Consider the following 15,621-nt stretch of genomic DNA (forward strand, 5'->3'; position numbering starts at 1 on the left):
CATTTTTCAAACCAACAGATAAAAACATGCACCCTCACTGCGGGAAGCTTCTGAAAAGAATTCAAAACCTAACTACCTTTTAACCTAGTTTAAAAAGAAAGAAACTGCAAAAGAAAAAATAGACCATAAAAACATAAAAAGAAACAAGTTCATTCCAGATATAGCCTATACCTAAGTGATAACTGTCTCTTTTTTTTCAGCTGTGTGCACTATTACAGGATTGGCATAAAGGTATGATGAATAGTAGGAAAAAAACCTGGAAATGGGAGATAGAAAAGTGTAGAAAAATTGAATAAAAAAAAATGTGAAAACAGAAGATGTGTGAATCCTCACCTGTGAGAATGCTAAATCCAAAGCCTCAAATGCTCTCACTCTGCAGAAGCACGTAATCTCTGTTACAGTTGCCTGAAAAAACTGGCAAATGAAAACACATCATTGCACAGAATTTCAATAAATCTACTGAGTTGAGAGAGAGAGGGAAGCCAATATGTATTGAAAATAGTAATAACAGTAATCTTTTAAACTGCATTTACGGAATGCAGAAAGAAGGACAGGAGCTATCTGGACACATATAAGCCTGATCCAGATAGGTAGGCTGAAGACAAAGACCTAAACTGAGAATGAAAATGGGAAATAAGGTCAAATGCTGAGATGTGCCAAAGACAGATCATATCACTTTAAGTTAATATCTTTTGAAATAATAATTTTCTAGGTAAAATATGTAGTATATCTTATCTGTTATGATTTCTGAAAGGCTTATGATACATGGTGCATTGGAAATAAATTGGAAATAATTAGCTAAGCTGGAAATTAAGAGAATTAGGAGAAAAAAAATGAGCTGAGTATTCACTGTCAAATTCAGAGGTGGAAAGATGGGCTGGTAGGGGAAGGTATCAGGAGGCTTCAGTGAGGAAATTAATGGAGTTTTTCAGGGATCCAGCATGTAATTAATCTTATCATATGACATGCGTACCACACTTCAGTTCATGCAATCACAGAATTACGGACTGGCTTGGATTGGAAGGGACTTTAAAACCCATCCAGTTCCACCCCCCCGCCATGGGCAGGGATGCCACCTACCAGATCAGGCTGCCCAGGACCCCATCCAACATGGCATTGAGTGCCTCAGAGGATGGGGCATCACATCAAAGAACAACGTCATAGCATCAATTCGGTTCCTGCAAGAGGAAAACAACAAGATGTGCTCCAGGAGCAGAGACATGTTTCAGTGGACAACAGACATTCAGTCTAACCGGACCAGGTGGGAGCTAGTTTGAAGAAAACCCTCTGAAATGCATATGCTGTGGATAATGGGATCCCATCTCCAGCTGCAGATCTGTTCCTGTTGATCTGTACTGACTGCTAACATAGCCTGAGTAGGGATGTATTATTAATAAGGGAGTGATAAGAAGGAAAACTGAGTTGTCTTAATGAACTGAAATTTAAAAATCAAAGTGAAAAAATGTGTACTCAGATTAAAACAAATATTTCCTACAAAGCATGAACCTGTTCTGAGTACAGAAAGATCTGTGATAAACCTGTTCTACAGTGAATCACAGGATAACCGAGCAACTAGTGTGGTGAATTGTTTTAAAAATAGAAAAACTCCAGAAATATCAATACCTGCCAGATTATTCTGGGTATGGGTTTTTTTTTGTTTTGTTTTGTTTTGTTTTTTAAATGGGCTAGCAATTGGCTGTTGGAATGAAATTAAAGCACTGATAAAATTTTCAAAATGACAAAGAAAGTATATTTATTGGCAGCTTATAATTTAACTGCTGCAGTAGTTTACAAAAACATTATATTAGAAACCTGAAGGGCTTCATTAGATTGAGAACTGGTTTAGTTATTACTAGGAATGTTATCCTGAATAATTACACTAGCTGAAATAAAAACTGATAAGCATCAATAGTTTAATGGTTCTTCCTATGGACAATTTACACCGACTCTATACTCTGCACTGAAGCATCACCTGCCAGAATTAGAACTAACAACGAATAGATATACTGATTTCTATTCAATATGTTCCAGTATTTTAATGTCAACAAACCACTGTAAAGTAAAAGCAATGTAACTATCAGATTTCCACTCTTTACGACACTTAGGGTTGCAATTCTGCTGTCATTGAGATAAATCCTACTGACTGGGATTTACTGAATGTATGAAGTAGTCCAGCAAGGTTAATTCAAAATACTGAGTCTGAAACACAATTCAGCACTGTCACACAGGGAACATTGATGAAAGTATTAATAATTGTCAACTGAATGTTTAACATGTGATAGCTGTGATAACTGCAGCTAATTTGCTCCCCAGTTTAATTTGAAATGGTTTGACAAAGGGCATGAACTTGCCTGTGAGTAGGTTAATCATACTAATTGAAGCCCTCCTGTATTATAATAGACCACTTAAACCATTTGCATGTATGCATGCCCACAGTCTTTCTAAAGTATTTCTGCTGGTTCATGATAATATTACATTTGGCATGAAAATCAAAAACGACTAAAGGTAGTGCTGGGAAGGTAAAAGCAGAATTTCCCAAAAAAGGACCATAGAAACACTCCTAGAAAGAGCAAACATATCTGTAGGAATTTAAGACTAAAGCAATCCAGGAACTCCAAAATCTACCTTAAAAGCTATTCAGAGAGAAGACACGCTGCAAGTTAAAACTATTTCCAAAATTTCACTCAGAAGAAACTAAGGGACTAGCACTACTATATTTTAAAATCAGCATCTGCTGAAGTCTCTTTGATATAGTTGCACCAAAATTAGGTAGCTGCCTAGTATATGTTTAGGGACAGATGTAAATGCATACCTCCAAAGCTGGTAGCCTCAAAGATTCTGCTTTTATAATATTACATTCCACTTTCCTTCAGAACCAGTTGATGAATGCCAGCTTGCCTTTCCATCCTCCACACAGCATAAGCATCAGAACCACTATTAGGATAAGGAACACCATGCCAAAGTCCTTTTGCTGCTGAGAAACTTCAAGCTAAGACTTTCCCCTTTGTTGAACCATATTATTTGCAGCTGGTGTGCTTAACAGCTGAACTCTGTTCAGCTTCGTGTGTAAGAGCTGAGTTCATTGGCTCACAGGGAGAGTGAACTGGGCTCTGCAGAGGAGCAGTTAAAGTATCAGCCTGGCTAGAACACAGGCCCTGCTCCCAGGTTTTTTATCCAGTGAGTACTCTATGGGAAGAACAGAAGCAATCCTCAAAGAGGTAATGCAACTCAGACTTTCTGCTCCATCAGTGCAGTCATACTCTTTACTTACTGATATCTTGCCCAACAAACAAGCATCCTGATAAAGCTTTGTCATGAGGGACAGATCATAACATCACCCTAAGCCACTGACTGATTAAGATGCTTATGTGTGAGACAGAAAATGTGTATTTTTTTAAATGGTCTTATGCAGAGGAAGAAGCTGAGCTCACTGCTTGTAAAATATGAATGATTTCCTTCTGGATTATTACATTCAAAATGCTGTACCATAATATCTTCAGAGTGCTAGATACAAGGCTTAGCTTCTTATTGCATGTAAAGGCTTGTGTAGTTGCACACTTATTTTCCCTATTAAGAAAGCTAGTTTCAAACTTCCTGTCTTTGGCTTCCTTTTCACCCTGCAGTTGTACTGTTATTGTGAGGCTGCACAAAGCATCAATAACAGAAATGAGCTACGTCCATAAAAAAGTCTGTGAACTGAATCAGCAAAGAGCGAATATGACATTTGTGTTCCAAGGATAACAAGATTTAAGACACGTTCCTGTCTTCACCAGGGTCCTTACTCGCCATCTGAACTTGGGCTACAGGGAATTCAGACCGCTGCACCTCACTGAGGTTTCTGACCTCTACCTATGAAGGTTAGTGACCACACCTCTTGAAGTCTTTCTGGCTAGACACTGAGTCAGAACCATCCAAGGAACATGGAAAGATGCAATGCCTTTCATTTCCAGACTGATGCCTAACCCTGTGATTAGTGTATCTGGGCAGAAATAGAGACCTGGACAACTTTTTCAAAACATACCTCTCATAGACTTAGCACCATAGACTTTATGCCTTATGAATGATTTGGCACACACCTTTAGTCTGGGATCTGAAAATCCAGCAAAACAAGGTTATCATTACATTGAAGAGTTATCGTGTTACTTAATATTTAATAGATGAGATCATTTATGGAACTTATCGTATATGCCATCATCCGAATGAAATGTTGAATTTTAGGGTAATTTGGGAATCTTTCTGCAGTCAGTTTGTCAATCACACAACTTCTTTGTATGTGCTATTTCAATTTCTTGCTAACTTAAGTCAGTAACTTTACCTTGGTTTCCCAAGCAGGAAATTTTTTCTGAAATCAGTAAGTGTTTCAGTACAAATATCTATGTAATAATGAAAAGCCCATGCCCTGATATACCTACAAAAAGGACAACTATTCTCACGTACAATGGTGCACAAAAACAGTCTTTTAAGCTAAGACTTAATTTAGCTATTCATGAAATAAAGGTTTACATCATTTGTGTCTGTTTAATAGTAGTTTCCATTTTTCTAAGCTTCCTTACTGCTAAACTAAAAATAACAGAATGTTCTTTTAATACAAAATTTCCTTATATCAAAAGCATTTTGAATAAATTTCATACTACATTAAATATATAAATATCAGAAGAGCAGTAAATTCAGTCTCTACACATGTAGAGGTATCACTGACATTAGTCATAGTCAGATATCTAGTGGCGGGCTAATATATTTAGTATAATATTATTTACAGTATTATGATACCTAATTATACTTTCATATGGAAGAACTGAGATTACTGAGGAAAAAATGTCTTACAGCAGATATGTAGATACACGTTTTATTTTTGTTTCAAAAAATAGCAAATGTCTTAAGAACACAAACCAGAAAGTTATTAAAAGCTTCATAGCAAAATATTTAGCCAACTTTATTACAATATATAGGCTTGAGGTTCTAATAGTTAACACTATGCCTCAATTCACTGAGCAAGTAATGCTCCCGATACATAAACATTGCACAGTTGAAACTTGGAGCTGAATATTAAAAAAAATGAGTATTTCTATCTTTGATTTTTCATAACCAACTGAAATACAACAACATTTTCACGGGTTTGATTCTTTTTGGGAAAAGCCATTTAAAATAATTCCTGAGCATTTAGGTTAAGTGAATATATCCAAAATGACCAATTAAAACCAACATCCTGCTAGGTGAGCCTTGCAACCAGAAATGACATTCTCTATCATGGCAGTCATGGCAGGATTAAGGCCTAAATACCTTAATGAAATACATGAAAACTTTCTGGTATGCACACTCAAATTCTCATTTTCTTTATAAACAGCCTACAACTGCCAACTGAGAAGTTTGCTCTGATGAGAAAAACACTATTCTAAATGTCACAAACTTTTGCAAAATCTTGTAATGCAAATTACTCCAGCTATCCACCATGCCAATAATTATGTGAAATAGATAAAGCAAAATTCAGGCAAGGGGCTTTTATACCGTATTAGAATAAATATCGAATTGTATGCTTTGTATCAGCTATTTTGACCATAGAGATCTAGTTATTTAGCTTCTTGCTATTGAGAGGCAATATATTCACTTCCCATTATTCTCTTCAGAATTATGTCACAATATCATTTTACTATATATCACGTTTCTAAAATCATATTATCATTATGTTCCTATGATTTTAACTGAATCCAAATAGTTTGATTTTAAAACTGCTGCCAATCAAAGTGCTTTAGAGAGCTAACCCCAGAAGGATTTTCACATTTTTTAATACTTTTTCCTGCAATTACTGGATTAAATTATAACGTATGTAAAAACATTATTGTACAAAGCATAGTAAATAATTCACAACACTAGTATTCAACTTGATCAATTACAATGTATTCACAAAAATGTTTTTAATTATACCCACTCTTCTCTAACCACCCACCTCAATATGTAAACAAGTTTCTCACAATGACAGTGGCAAGATTGTAGTTATTGAGATGTATCATATGTGAAAGACAACACCTAGGATAAAGGCCTGAATTTAAAAATTTCAGTACGTACTGCTGCTCACTTCCCATTCTAGACCATAAGTACAATTTTTAGACTCTTGCAGTCATTAAATAAATAGAACTTATAAGTAAAGTTTGAGCTTTTATTCTAATGCCAGTGTCTGGAGTCAAATTGATAGAAACTAACATGCTTACATAGAACAGAAGGAAACATGAGTTGGAAAAAAATTGAAACAGTTGTACCAAAACTCGCTGAGCACTGATAATGTACAGTATTGCAACTGTATGATACTATGACAAAAAACTTGGCCTTATGAAGATGAAGATCTGCTTGCACAAGCCAATTTCAATATGCTATTAAGCATTTGGTTAAAACCAGGCTTGTACAATTTTCACTGAAAAGGAAACACTTGTCAAAATGTTTTTGTTTTTGTTTTTTAAATACTGTATGATGTCTTGTAAATTTCAATTTAAATATCAAAACCTTGTTTCTGAAGTTCCCCGCTTTAAATTGTTACTCAAAAACTCATCATGTTCAAAACTCAAATTATTATGAGATCTTGATATCATAAGAAGCTTTTCCTTATTGGTAAAGTCTTTTTTGACCACTGCTTGTGGCACAAGTAACCTATCCATTGGGTCTTCTTTGTTTTCTAATTTCATATATCCTTTACTGTTGCTCCGATCCAGCCTGGGCCAGCTGGGATGTTTCCTTTGTTCAGCTTGGACAGTGAGTGTAGATGGACCCCTGTCCAAATCCAGAGACTTTGAATGTGAAGACAGAAGATGCAAAGATGTGTTGGAACCAAACTGTTTCCTGGCAGCACCAGGGGATAAAAGCTTTCCTGTGCTTGGTCCAAGGGTCATAGAAGACTTGAACTGGTCATGTTGAGTGTCAACAAATGAATTATGTCGTGGTAGCATGGCCGGCTTGCAGGATTCATCGGTGTCAGTTAATGGAATGGCCAAGGAGTCCATTGAGATATTTCTGGACCGACTCCTTGTGATCTCCGAGTCCTCAGTTATGTTGTCTATACTGGGCTCATCAATAACACAGTTATTCAGTTTAATTACTGGCAATGTGAAAGCACTAATGGAAGATGATACAATGGATTTTGTTTCACACTTTATAGAACTAGTGTTTTTGTCATCTGAAGCCTTGCTGGAATGAGGGTAAAGTCCAAAGACTGAACCAGATTGCTCAGTCAGCAGAGGTGGTAGTAGGCTAGCAGTGGTCCTATCTTCATTTAAAGTAATTTCATCTTCTTCAGCAGAACTATCCATTCTAAAACTACTCTTGAAGCCAGAGAAAGGTGCAACTGTGTTAGCGGCCAGCCGGGATGCACACGAGCTCCCACTGTGTCTGAGTTCTCCTTCCCCTAACAAACCAGCAAAGGCACCACTCAGCTGCTTTTGTTCCTTGATCCTCAAGGTGTGAATGTCTATTACAGTGGAGTATATGTCTCTCATGTGTATGATTTTTGTTTCCTTGTCACGGTTTTCATGTAGAATGGCATTTGCACAAATAAAAATGAAGATTCCAATGCCCATGGTAAAAGGGCCTAACATTTTCATCTTATCTGAGTGCACATGCTGCTCAAAGAAACGAAGTAAAATGCTCCCTTGGTTTCTTAGGACCTGGGTTTCATTAACTGATACACTATCTTCAGATGCCAAAAGCTGTTCCTTTTGGGGCCAGTATCCAAGGATGGCCATTGCAATTCCCAAGAATGCGATAAGCACTCCCAAAACAAGGAAGAATCCTGATGGAGAATAGAGTCGAATTTTGCCCCTGACAATGACTACATCTGCCCTGGGCCGGCGTCTGACTGGTTTCTTCTCCTCAGAAGCTGGTGCTGCGGCAAGATTTACATGTTGCTGAGATCTGGCAGAGTCTTGCCTTTTCAAGGCAGCCAGTCCTGTTATGACTCCTCCGGTTGCTATCATAGTTCTAGATTGTGTCCTGGGGGAAAAAGAAAGCAGAAATATTGATGCAATGGAAGTTTGTGTATGCTTTGTTAATATATAAATATTTATTGATAATTAAATTATTAGTACTTTTTAAAAGCTACTACTTCTTAATCCAGTTAGGACACAATGGAAGTTTTAAGATTCACATGGCATTTTAAAAATGTTTTCACATATCTTTTATAACTATACATAGGCAATAAATCTTCTATCAACGATACAAATATTTAAAGAAAACTAGTGCTCTTTGTGGTGACATATAAGGGTTAAAGATTAAAATATTCATAAATTTGAACGGATGGTTTATGTCAGAACTGATCTCCAGGAAAATAAGTAACATATTATCACCTTGCATGAGTTTCAGATCATTTTACGTTTTAAGATCATTTTAAGTAGCTCTTTTAAAATCTTCCATGACAATTATTATGATTACAGATCATTCCACACATCATCTTTAAGAGACCTTGCCTTTTACGTTTCAGCATATGTTAATATATTCATATTCTATCATTCAAAGAAGCTTTTATTAAGCCTATTAAGACCACTTGAGTCTCAAATACAGGATCACTTCTGTCTTCCTGAATAAAGCTGATCCTTCTCTCTTCATATCTTGCATACAAGCTCCACTGTTACATCACAGACCACAAACTCGGTTTAGTTTACCCGATAATCAATTTTCATAAATTTCAAGCTCATGAACTCAAACCTTCACTATTTTTATGAGTTATGAGTTTTATGTTTTTTCATTTTAGACTTTTTACACCTGGGCATCTGCTATGTGCAAAACATGAACCAGCATGGATTTATAAAAAGAAAGTCATGTTTGATCATTTATTTATGAGTAAAAGTAATGAATAAAATGACACAGTTCAGGATTATTAATTATTACTTTACAAGACATCTTATAATCAGACTTGAAAATAGATTCTAAGGTTAATTAATGGATTTGAATGAATACCAGATAATATTATAAAATACAACTAAGATGTTATATGCTGTGTATGAAAAAATATGTTTTCTTTGAGGGTATTGCTAAGCTCAGAAATAAAGAAAGGCTGATAGTCTGCTGCAGAGAAAAAGGTAAAATGTCAATGCTGGGGATGTTTTAACAAGCAGATAAAGTAGAAGTTAGACTGGAAGCATAAAGTGAAAGACCGGGAAGAAGAGGAAAAGCAAACCACTGACTGCTTGCAATTTGCAGAAAATAATTTTCATCAGATATTTTTAAACATTTGGATTTTAAAAATCCTAACAGTGACATCCATGCAAAAAGATGAGGTCTATTATGGTATGAGAAACAGACAGACTGTGTTTTTTCGACTTTATCACGAATTTCCAACAGGTATTAGGTAAGCATATTTCCAAACAGAAGTTGCTCCAGCCTGCTATTATTTCATGACTATGAAATTAATAGGGAGTTTGAGGACTGTGGCTGATGGAAGTACTAATCCGGGGGGGGGGGGGGGGGGGGGGGGGGGGGGGGGGAAGTACCCACTGTTCATTATTATTTGTTCAGCAGTAATTCAGGTGATAAACAAAAGGTGGCAACATCAATTCTCTCCCTAGACCATCATTATTAAACAGCAGAGTGCCTCCTCTCCTTCTGTGAGAAATCTTTCCTTTATAAGGGGAAGAACTGAAAAAAAGGCCTGAGGTACTATGTATACAGCATTAATCTGAATTTATGAAAGCAACCTTGAAAGGATTATTCAAAGAACTTCAGCAATTTCACTTGTAGTGTCAGGTTTCTGTTCCTAAACTCTCTGGAAATTCTCGCTTATTGCAATTCACTTCCATTTTTATGCTATCTGGGTAACTTCAGTTGTTTCATGACAATTAATTTCTTGAATGCTTCACAAAAAGCCATATTTTTATGTAATAAATTTTAAAATCCCCCAAAGAAAGTTTTTTGAGGTTGATAGTATTAAAAAAAAATGAAAACAAACCTTCTAATATGTCTTTCTATATGGATTTCTGCCAAAAGCAAAAGATTATTCTTCTGTAAAACAATGTTTGAGTCTCTGGGCAGAAATAAGTAGGATTTACTCATTAAAAAAGCCATTGTAATTTGTCCTTACTCAATTAAAAGTAATTAGTTTTCTCTATGAAATAAATTAAGAGAATTATGACCTATCTTTACTCAAATGAATAGATCATTTAGTTATTATCTAATTTGCTCCCTTACTCTTTTCCACATCCGAGATCTTTGCAGGGATAGGAGTTTCCATATTCATGTGGCCTATTGCAGCACACATAAACCCACACTTGTCCATCTCAGGGCTGCCAAGAAGCTGCACAGGGTAGTGCTAAATCCAAGCTCTGCCTGTTAGTAGGATTTTACATTTTGTGTACTATATTGTGTTTATTACAGCTACCTGGATTGCATCAAAGGGTGAGTGAACCAAATAAGCTCAGATTTGATTGCTAAATATTTTAAACACACCTTTAGCAAGAGTTCTTCTCTAACTCTGAAATGCACATTGAAAAATACATCTTGTGGTCTGCTTCTATAGAAAAAAACTCATTTGCAAGATTTACAAATACTGCAGGGAAAAATACATAAACTTAATTACTAATTGGTATACAATAACTTGAAGTACAAAAAGAAACTGAGATCTCTTGAAGTGAGAAAGAGATCTCTTGAGCCACCTGGTCACTTTCCTCCCAGAATTTCAGGGGAGCACTGTTCCTCTTTTCACCTTACTTGCATCAGAAATTATATGTAGGGGAAACCAACTTTGGCTGCAACAAGATGAAAAACCACTTTACACACAGAAAAAGACACTTTCCTGTTTCTTCAGTTGACATCAATATTATTAAATCTCTTTTCTTTCACGGAAAAAATCACTACCAAGTGCATAAGTAATGATTTTTAATAAGCCACAGTGCTGGGTAAGGTTTCTATACTACTTCATATTAACAGCTGAATTTTGATCTCTTCTCCATCTAATAAAATCCACAGCATTAGCAGACGTATTGATATGAGATGATTTCAGAAAGCTTTTCATAAGCCTACTACAATTAAATGCATTTCAAGATGGAAAATCTTTTTTTAGAAAATGCTATGTTTAGAATAAAGTGACTTTGTAGACATGGAAATTATCTTGCAGATCTGTTTAGTTGCACCACAGAATAGCCATAATTTGTGAGTATCAATGACAAATGCTAATTTTCTTATTTAGCTTAGTATAATGATTACATTTACTCTTACTCAAAATTGAGAACTGAAGCTTTTGAACAAACAAACCTTGTAAGATTTTGAATCAGATTATGCTAGGAACTTTGACAGAATATTTTGGTAGCACTACTATGACACAGTCTTGCTCTAAAATGCATCAAATAACAGTAAAGTGGATGTAGAGTACAGAGGAAAAAATGTAGAGACAAGTCTGTGACCTGTTTTATAAAACAACCATCTTGCTGATACCAAAGCACTACAGCTGTCTATCTTTTTTTTAAAGAACAAATGTGGTGGTTTGTTTTTTTCAAGATTCTGTCTCCCTAACCTTGTAGATGTTCTGTTTGTTTCATCTTCAGCAAGATCATCAGTACCTGTCTTGGTTGTGGCTCAAACAGAGCCAGTTTTCTCCATAGTGGCTGGTATGTCGGATTTAGGAAGAGAATGATAATAGCACACTGATATTTTAGTTGTTTCTGAGCAGTGCTTACACTGAGTCAAAGATTTTCTAGCTTCCCGTGCTGCCCTGCCAGCAAGGAGACTGGGGATGCACAAGGAGATGGGAAGGGACAGAAGCAGGACAGCTGACTCAAACCGGCCAAAGTGATGTCCCATCCCATCCCATATTCTTCATGCTGAATAAAAAATTGGGAGAGTTGTCTGAGGGCGCAGCCACTCCTCAAGGACTAGCTGAGCATCTTGTCAGTGGCTGGTGAGCAATTGCATTTGCATCATTTGTTCTGTGTTTGTTTGTTGTTGTTATTATTTTTCCTTCTGTCCTTATGTCAAGTCTCAAGTTCTTCTATTTTTTCCCATGCTCTCTCCCACCCCACTGCAGGGCAGTGAGCAAATTGGTGTGTGGGGCTGAGCTGCCTGCTGGATTAAGCCACAACAGAACCAAAAGCTTAATACTTTATGGTTACAGTCTTGAAAGAAACAGTGGCCCAGATTTACTCCCATATCTAGCACTGCTTTGTACTGTGCTGTTGTTACCAAGATACCCTTGCACCATCACTGTCGGCCACTCCAAGATCAACTAAGAAAAGCATATCTTGGTGCAGATCCTGTAGAGTAGCTCCTGCTAGTGCTGGCTCTTCAACATCTCTACACAGCAGAGTGACTCGGGCTCTTAATGCTTCAGGTCATGGCCCTTAGCAAGATGTACTTCACATATGAGACAGGCTGTAGGCCAAGCGCAGTCCTATGCATCTGGCATGGTTTCTAGATGCTCCCAGAAATCCAGCACCAAGTGGGGTAACAGGTTGTTGTGTGCCCTTTAACTTGAAGAAAGGACCCATCAGCAAAGGACCAGTCAGCAGCTGCTCCCCATAGATTTCTCAGGTAACAAGTGATGGCAGCCTCAAAAGGGCCTTTAGAGACCCATGCAGCAAGGACAAAGAAAAAGAGCCTGAGGGAAAGCCCTGGATGACACTTGGAAACACATATGTGATAAGAAGCCATGAGAGGAGATGCAAGGCATCTAAGAGTATACTTGAGCCAGAGGAACAATTCATACAGGAAAGGCTTGCAAACAGTTGGGTAATTATAAGAGAAGTATCAGTCTAAGATGTGGAGTAACATCTGCTTCTTTCTTATGTTACACTGGCTGCCTAGATCAAGGCTGCCAGAGAGACTGAAAGGGATTCTCCTTTATCACCTTTCCATATGGGCAAAGGTTGCAAAGATGTTCAAGGAAGCTTATCATAAAAGAAAATTGTGAAAGGGGGTAAAAAAATAGCTACTCTAGTGGGTAACCACTAGACTTCTATCTGCTGATCAAAGATCTCCTGATCCCTATTTTCTATTTTAATTTGTATCAGTATGTCAAGCTTTCATGGATGATTAAACAGAAACACGGTGTATTTATGCTAATAGTGTTACCCATATCTGAATTTGTCAACCTAGAAAAGGAAGGGAGGCCAGAGGCAGGTGACCAGGGGACTCATTAGAGCAGATGGTGTCTCCAGACAGCTGCAGAGCATAGAGCAACTTGAACAGACTGGACATGTCCAGAGGGAGGCGTGACAGATAAGAGGAGTCACTCAGAGTCCTTTTGAAGCTCAGAACCACCTACACAAGTAATGCTCAGTTATCCTCTGGAAGCCAAGGAAATGACAAAATGGGTGGCATAGGATTTGGTGGGATTTGAGCTCAGTTGACTCACTGATATCCCACAAATAAAATGTGTCAACTGCAAGAATGTATCACAGACTGCACACTTCTGTTTCAATCACAACTAAGGCAATATCAGCTATTTAAACAATGGCTCTGCCTCTAGGCAGCCTAGAAAAATCTGAAAGATTTGTATGCAAGAACAAAAATTCAGTGGAAGAAATCGACTACACAGCATGTGGTAGTGGCTCCAGGTAACTTCTTGTGGTTCCACAAACTATAAACTCCTTATTTCTCTCTTTACCCTATAAAGGGTAATATCCCTCTTTCCTCCCAAATGACTGGCATCATCTTAGCAGTATAGGTACCAACTAACTAACTTTGTTTTTCAGAGATGGTCAAACTGTTAAGTGTCTAATTAATCTCTCAGAAACTATACTAAGTTTCAACCAGTAGTTAGCTTGAAGCGTGACATTTCTATTTCAAGCGCCTGAAACTGAAATCTATTGTTTTGAACTGCTTTGGTGCAATAAAAGTTATTGCCACTACCTACCACTTAGTCTTCTGAATAAATATATTGTCATTTGAATTATTCTGAGTTCTTACATTTAATTTAAAATGCAGACCAGCAGCAAGAATGGGAAGTAAAATAAAGGATACTAATATATTTCTTTAATATTACATGTTTTATTTCAGACATTCAGTGTCCTTTAGCACTTACGACCTTTGTTTTGTTTTGTTTTGTTTTTTCTAGTTTAGTTTTATCTAAAACTTTGTGAAAAAAATCAGGTCTTGTATTTCAGCAAAGAGTTAAACCTCATCACAGTAAGAAGCATGAAAAAGACTGGTTTATATTACCATGACATTACCTATTCTGCTACTTCAGTTGATTAGGAAATTTATTTCCTGTTCGTACGATTTGTTACCATTTAAGTGTCTCAATTTCAAATTGAGAGGACAAAATTTAACATCAACTTTCCTTTACCTTCAGTAGATTTGAAGTCCTAGCAATTAAAGAAGTATGTGTAAATTCTTGTAATCAAGAATGCAAATGATAAAGTAATAAGAGAACTGGTAACATAACTGAGTAAATAAATCATTATTAAGTTGAATTTAACATCTAAACTTTGTTCCTGATGTATTCTACGCATAGATGCTGTGATTTGATACCATCACTTTTTTTTCCACAGGAAAAGATATATTCTTTCAAAGCAATTTTATAGGCACAAAGAGATTAATCTTTCTGGTAGAGGGAATACAGCAATAGCCAAACAGAGGGAAGTTCCATAAGAAACAGAAAAAACATCCCAAATTCCATTTCTATTTAGTTGCTTAACAAGCAGTCCTCTCCAATTGACTAACAAATCAGTGGGACTACCGTACGATGCATCTCTCTCCTAGTATCTAGTCCTCAAAATATGATTAAAGAAGAAACGTAAGTAAGAAAAGTATCTTTTGTATTCGTGATTATAGGGTATTTTAAGTGTACTTTAATTGACAATAGGTGAGATGAAAGCATGTGAAATGTGGTATTAAAAATCTTCATAACCTCAGCTGGGATTTTGAAGTCATGCAAGCCAAGCCAAGGACAGAAAATTGCATGCCTATTTAAAACATTAAAGCTTTGAAATTTCCAGCTGAAACAAACCCTTTGGGTTCAAACTCCCTTTAATGTTGCCTCTTTTAGGCTGCAAAGGGATAAGCTTAGGGACTAATCATATCCTTTTAACCTCCTGGTTGCCAGTCAGATTATGGAAGCAGGCCAAATCATGCTAGCCATTTCACAGCATAAAAGCAGGCTGCATGTGGGTCAGGTAATGAAAGAATCCAGGGTGTCTAAGGGGCAGCAGTAGGCAGAAGGTCCATAGCAAGGGTTAAGAGCTCAGGCTTCCCAGATATTGGTAGATCTGTATCAAATAGTGTGTACTTGCATTACATATCAAACAGTAAAATCTTTGCACTCACAGGTGAAAAACAAAAACTTGGTATTAAGGATACGTCAAAATCTGTGAGGAAATTTGACATCTGACTGTGATCCACCCATTTAAAAAACCTAGATCTGGCAGCACTTTCCAAATCTGCACTGTACTGGCCCAAGCAATGCCAAGGGTCTTCATCAGTTACCTCTAAAGAATCAATGAAGATAACTAGGAATGGCATATCAGAACATCAGACTATTATTTATAGGCGTTTCTTTATATATATAGATATATTTTTCTACTTGAAGCAATCCAGGGGGATCACAAATTATGAAGGACAGAAAGCCACTGATCTAGAGAGGGTCTAGAGGATGGACTGAACATACATTGGGAAGAAAAGAAAAGGAGGTAATTTTTCTACTATAATAAGCAG

The 15,621-nt window shown here is 36.8% G+C and overlaps 1 protein-coding gene across 4 annotated transcripts in view; it reads right to left on the reverse strand.

The window, feature by feature from the left end:
- Positions 1-4,832: 4,832 nt before the first annotated feature.
- TMEM200A (transmembrane protein 200A) overlaps positions 4,833-15,621 on the reverse strand; it is a 52,659-nt gene continuing 41,870 nt past the window's right edge. For all 4 annotated transcript variants that reach the window (XM_424670.8, XM_004940224.5, XM_025149189.3 and 1 more), the window contains one exon: positions 4,833-7,974. In XM_424670.8, coding sequence (XP_424670.2) covers positions 6,489-7,958 — 1,470 coding nt within the window. In that variant the 5' untranslated portion in view covers positions 7,959-7,974 and the 3' untranslated portion in view covers positions 4,833-6,488. The remainder of the gene's footprint in view (positions 7,975-15,621) is intronic.

This window comes from Gallus gallus, chromosome 3, assembly GCF_016699485.2.
Source record: "Gallus gallus isolate bGalGal1 chromosome 3, bGalGal1.mat.broiler.GRCg7b, whole genome shotgun sequence".
In the NCBI taxonomy this organism is placed as follows: Eukaryota; Metazoa; Chordata; class Aves; order Galliformes; family Phasianidae; genus Gallus; species Gallus gallus.